At 34.7% G+C, this 6,000-nt stretch overlaps 1 protein-coding gene across 1 annotated transcript in view; it reads left to right on the top strand.

Annotated features, from left to right (window-relative positions):
- Positions 1 to 478: 478 nt before the first annotated feature.
- The window catches only part of LOC147464833 (uncharacterized), a 135,581-nt gene continuing 130,059 nt past the window's right edge, over positions 479 to 6,000 (top strand). Inside the window, exons 1-6 of the mRNA XM_086522204.1 lie at positions 479 to 1,051; positions 1,189 to 1,329; positions 1,412 to 1,522; positions 4,248 to 4,310; positions 4,527 to 4,598; positions 4,699 to 4,783. Of these exons, the coding sequence (XP_086378330.1) occupies positions 479 to 1,051; positions 1,189 to 1,329; positions 1,412 to 1,522; positions 4,248 to 4,310; positions 4,527 to 4,598; positions 4,699 to 4,783 (1,045 nt within the window). The remainder of the gene's footprint in view (positions 1,052 to 1,188; positions 1,330 to 1,411; positions 1,523 to 4,247; positions 4,311 to 4,526; positions 4,599 to 4,698; positions 4,784 to 6,000) is intronic.

The following is a 6,000-nucleotide window of genomic DNA, read 5'->3' as shown; positions in this document are numbered from 1 at the left end:
GCAACAAGAAGACAAGCTCAGGTGCTCACAGGGCTATTTCACGAGCTCCATAAACTGCATTTTCGAGGACAGATATGGCTGCCGAAGGTACGTACAATGCTAACGTTCTGAATTCAAGAGTATACTTTAGCAAAAAATCAAGCTTTATTTAGTGTTCTTTCTTAATCTTTTCAAGGCTCGTAGCTTTGAAGATGTGAGCTTTGACACTAACTCCAAGGTGATATCATGGGACACTCTATCAGTGGTTAATTTTGTGCAAAGGTTTTGTGGTACACGTGAATATTCTGAGGCTATTTTTTCCAGTGGCATTAATGGAAAACTTTGCTTGTATATGACTAGTGAAGGTTGGAGTGAGATAGGCATAAAGAGTGTTGCCCATAGACATGCTCTGGTGGGTTGGTCTAAAAGGGTACTAGAGGGTGGACACATATTTGTTCCTAAGAGTCAAACATCATCCCTTTTTCATTCTTCCGAGAATATGAGCTTAACCTCACAAAGCAAAGCCCTAGAATACAACACCGAATCTCATGTCAAACCTACTTTACCCGATGTAGTTAGTGACTTTATCACAAGTAATGTAGGAATCCCTAAAAATGATGCGCGCCCAATAACGTATGATAGGATTTTCTATCCTACGAAGGTAAAAGATATGTATGCCACCGTTGGGAAAGCCTTCCTTGTGAAACATTATCGAGAAGCATGGGAATCTTTTAACAAGGGCATGGTAAAAATTAGAGAGTTGTTTGACATGGGTTTTTGCAGGCAAGACAAAGAGGATTTTTCATTCATCAATCTCCGCAATAGCCGTGAAAAATCAGATCAAATTCTCGATTTTATCAAAGAAAATATGGAGCACATTCCACCTCTCCACTTTGGAAAACTTGGAGAATTGCCATGGCGAATTGAAGATGTGTACATGAAGGTCTTGGAACATCGAAGCTACATTAGAAAGTGTGGCAAAGGAATGGTAGACGCAAAAAAATGTAGATGCTATGCTCAAGGCAACAACATTGATCAAAGTCTTGGTCATAATCACACCAATCCACAAACGGTATTACCAATATGTATGTTATGTATCTTGTAAGTTTTCTCTGTATCTCTCACTTGTCCTAATCTCTCTCTCTCTCTCTCTCTCTCTCTTCTCTCTCTCTCTCTCTCATTCATTCATTCTAGAACGATTTTGTCAAGGATGATATACCTCCCATGGAGTCTACCCAAGATTGCGCTATGAGCAATGCATCAACTACATTGCACAAAGAAGATACTCCTCGAAGTGCATTCTATACGGGCCTCGTCCAAGGGGTCATCACCCTTGATGATACTGATGAGGTAATTCTTTGAAAAATGAGTTTTAAAAACCTTGTAATATAGACATATCCTTTTGAAACAATTATATATGGATGTTTTTTAGGAGGCTTGGCTACAAGGGGAAGTACCAACAAGCTATGAAGTTCTTCACCCTTATGTTAATAAAGGTTGCTTGGATGGCTCTCACGATCTTCAAAGAAGTCAAGCTCAACGAGTAAGTTTTAAAGAGCTTGTGAGTCTAAGAAACGTAAAGTTTTAATTTATTGTTGTGATATTTGACTCCACCCTTGACTCTTACTTGTCTATTGTTAATGGTAAAAGCAATTGTCTATTGCCAATATTGCAAACATCGACTCGCGGGAACAACACTTCACTAAAGAAATCCTTAGAAATTGCACAATGAAGTATTCTTCTTGCAAAGATAAGCAAGATCCAATAGTTTTGAAAAATGCTTTGACTGTAAGTAGATTAGATGGTATCTTCTTACCCTATTTTAATACCTTGTGCATAAATGTGAGATAGTATGTGTGTATATGAACTCTATTTTTCTTTGTGCACTCTAGAAATTTTTATTGAATTCAAAAGGTCCAAGGGCTTGTTAGATAATACTGTAAGTTAGATATGGGTGATTGAGTGTGAAAGATTAGTATTTTATATCATTTGTCTTCTCTTTTAGGAAAATGTTTCTTTTATCTTTGTTCCACATGCTTGAAGTTGTAAAGTGCAATTCCATGTCATTCTTGTAATGATAGAATAGGAAAAGGCAATCATCATTCTTTATCATTAGAGTTTGCTAATAATCTCTTTTTATTTTCTTGGGATTATACCCTTTCTCTTAATCTTAGCTTTGAACATAGTGAGTATTGCTTACTATTTTGTCATCTAATAGAATCTAATTGCTTTTAGTATAATGTTGCACCATTTTCGAATGAAGTAGAGCAACCATTGAACAAAAGCACAATTGTCAATGTACCGGCCATTGCTCATGAGATACAATATGCTTGTGACTATCAAGTAACTTTCGAGGATTTTATGTTCCAAGATGCGAGCAATTTACAAGACAAATGTCTTAATAAAAAATGTAGACTCTCTCTCTCTCTCTCTCTCTCTCTCTCTCCCCCCCCCCCCATTTTCAAAAAAGAGATCCCTTAGGCTTATTGTTAGGTAAATGAAATTCACACTAACAAACTCTTGAAATTCAAATGTTCATGTTCATATAGTAGAAATTGATTATAAAGTGTTGTTAGGAAAACATGGTTCCCTCTCACTCGAGAGACTTATTAGGGACTTTTGAGAGAAATGAAGATATCATTCATGTCAACAAGTGATCGATGAAATTGAATCAACTAGCTTTGTAAGTTATAAGCTCTATTCTTACCTGTCTCACCCACCACAACATCTTCTTTCTCTCTCTTTCTCTCTACTCTACTTAATTTTTTGTGGTTTGTAGGAAAATGCAATTAATCCAAAGACGAAAACAAAAAAGTTTGCAAGCCTGTCTTCAATGATGGTAACCATTGGCACCATGAGTTAACACTAGAATGGTAACCTAACAGGACATAAAAGTGTCCTTTCAGGGTTTTGGGAAAAAATTCCAAAACCATAGTAGATCCACTCATTTTGAAAAATCCTTTCATGAGCTTATAGTTCAATAACTACTGCATATGGAAAAAATGAGAAACTTGTAATTTTTCTCATCCCTTGGTCACTACAAGCCTCCAAAGTTGATGGACCAATGCATTTTGCCCAAAACAACAATTTCTTACGGTTGATTGCATATAATAAAGAGTGGGGATTTTTGTAGGACATAAGATAAAATGCCATGTTAACTTCAATGGGTTGGTGACCAAAACATATGGTTGCTTTTACCTCACTAATTTTTTTTTGGCAAAAAAAATAGGTACAAAAAAGTTGCATTTTTGCCATTCTGCGGACCTATCATCAAAGTTTCTATAGTCACGCTCAATACAGATACTATACACATGTTTTCTTAGTTCCCTTTGGGCCTTTGGATTCAAAATGAGCCATGGAGCATGTCAAAAGGATGATGGATCTCTTACAATTGGAACCTTGGGGGCAATGATAAAGTGCTAAATACAGCAAACATGAAAAAACTAGGTTTAGCATTATGACCTCTAGAAACCCATAGAAACTACTCAATATCTAGACAAGTTTGTAGTCTATGATTAGATATGGTTACTACCTACAAAATAAACACAATTGGCCTAAGAAACTAGCAATATTGAGAAAGTTATACTTGCTACTCTAAAATGTATCGTATTCTTCAACAATAAAAAAACTCAACCATCATCATATACTATGTTATATAGCATATTAGGTCCCCCAAAACTCAAGGAAGATTAGATTTATGTTATACATTACACTTACACAATCAAAATTGAATTTGGATATCAAGAAAGCCACCAAAAAAATCATAAAAGTGCTAATTTTGGCCAAAAAAAGGATTATGCAATCTTATAAATTGGTCATAACTTTCAATTTTAACACTTAGCTCTCCCTACAAGCATCAAAACATGTTGAGAACTATGAAGGCCTAACCTCTAGCCATCTAAACCTCACAAACATGAAGTTTAGAGTGGTATAGTTGCCAAAAATTGAAAAAAAGCCAAAAATAGGACCCATTTTTTCACACAATTTAGGTTCAAAAATGTTGTGCAAGAGTAAGGTTAATGGTGAGATCGATACTCCAAAAAAAATGCTAAGTTTTTTCAGCTCATAAGGAAACTTTGTGGATATATAGCACCTAGAAATTCATTTTCATACTCTTCAAATAATTCAAGCAAAATGGTCACTTTACACGACACAAAAGTGTCCAAGGACATAAAAGTGTCCTGTACCATTCTAGTGTTAACTCTATTTTTAAGTTTATTCAATAAAATTACAACAATGACAAACAATCTGTGAGCTTTTTCTCATAGAACACCTCGAGCACCGAGCCTCTTAAAAAGAAGAAGAAGTTACTAACTTCAAGTGGCAAGAAGGTATGTTTGTGAGTTAATTCTTATGTTGTTAGAGTGGATAATGATCAATAAAAAAATTCATTGTGTGTAGGTACTTGGTGATCTCTCTAATCAAATCCCCCCTTCTATGTGTAATCAAAACCATTCAATAGTGAGTGTTAATTTGAACAATTTAAATGTGTGAAAATGTTGACATTGTTAATGCCACCTTTTGATTAATGGTCCTTTCTTGTGTAGATGCCTAAAGTAACCAGGTCATGTAGAATTATAAAAAAGCCATCAAGGTTCAATGAGAGCTTTGATGAAGAGGTTAGATGAAAGTAACATTGTATTTAGAAATGTCGCTTAGCTAAAGATAATTGACATGCCTTGTTCTAGTTACTAATTATTGTTTTTTTGGATGCTTTAGGTTGTGGTGGAGCTATTGAGCAATGATCGCATGGAGGCAATTGCAATGGATACATTGAACTTAGATGATGTAGATGACATGTATGGTCAACTTTGGCCAACTATAAGAGACCTAAAGAGCACACACAAAGTACATTTTAAAAGTTGCACTAGCAAATCACAGCAAGAGCATCTTTTGAGATGTTACATAGAATGGATTGCTTCCACTAATGCCTCTATTTAAAGGCCCTTGTAATTCTATTCATTTTAGAATCGAAACCTCAAAAGTTCTCTTCATCTATGCTCATCTACATGGTGATAAACCCTCCAAATGGTCTTGGGAAGTAAGCTTAAATTGTTTTCAGCATTGTTTCAAAGTAGTCATGCAATTTGTCTCTAACCATTTTTATAAACAAATAATTACAAAAAAATATGAAATATTTTAAAGATAGGGTACGAAATTTCAAGACATGTGTATTTGAATGTAATATGATAGAAATATTGACAAATTTAGGTATATGAGACCTTGAGACATGTGTCCATAAGGTGAGGGGTAGATGTGGTCTTTTAGAAGTGTTGGTCAACAAGTAGCTTGGAAGGAATATTCTACTATCTTGGAAGAGTGAGATGGGATTCTACCCAGGACGCTTTAGCCTTTTTGCCATGAATTTTACCTATTCTTTACATGTGAAATGTGAGCTACCCGTTATAAATTACACTTAAGCGCAAAGAAAAGAATAAAACCTTTGGTTTTTTCAAGAAACGGGTGGTTGCAAAAAAACAATCCTGATTGTAGCCAATACATATATTTATATTTTTAACTGTGCCATGTCCAATATTTACAAATTGGAAAACAAATTTTCCATGTGGAAGTTTAATATACCCATGTAGAAAAGTTTTTAAGTTGGGCGTGAGAAATTTCCCATATAAAGAAATTTGAATTTCCATGATGTGATAACTAAAACCTACATGGAAAAGTCTTGATTTCTTTATGGTAAATATTCCTAGAAATATTTACATCATGGAAAATATGCTCTTATATTCCAACATGGAAATTAAAACGTCCTTTTCTCATATTGAAAAGAGAAATACCTATCTAAATTTACATTTCAAAGTAGAAATCCTTAGAGGAAAATAGGTCTCTTTTCCAAATAGAAAAGTGTCATGAAGTTCTTGTGTATGCTTTATGATTAGTTTCGGTGAGTTGTTTCCACCAATTTGACCTTATGTGAAGATGTATGCTTTTCTAACTTGAATGTGTGGTTAACTTTGCATATAAAGGCTTCTTTTTTCACCATAGTGTTAGCATGAGTTTCATATCAAT

The sequence above is a fragment of the Adiantum capillus-veneris genome, chromosome 1 (genome assembly GCF_014529385.1).
Source record: "Adiantum capillus-veneris isolate H3 chromosome 1, ASM1452938v2, whole genome shotgun sequence".
Classification (NCBI taxonomy): domain Eukaryota; kingdom Viridiplantae; phylum Streptophyta; class Polypodiopsida; order Polypodiales; family Pteridaceae; genus Adiantum; species Adiantum capillus-veneris.
Note: the sequence above shows the minus strand (reverse complement) of the source record. Positions and strands in the feature narration are given on the sequence as shown.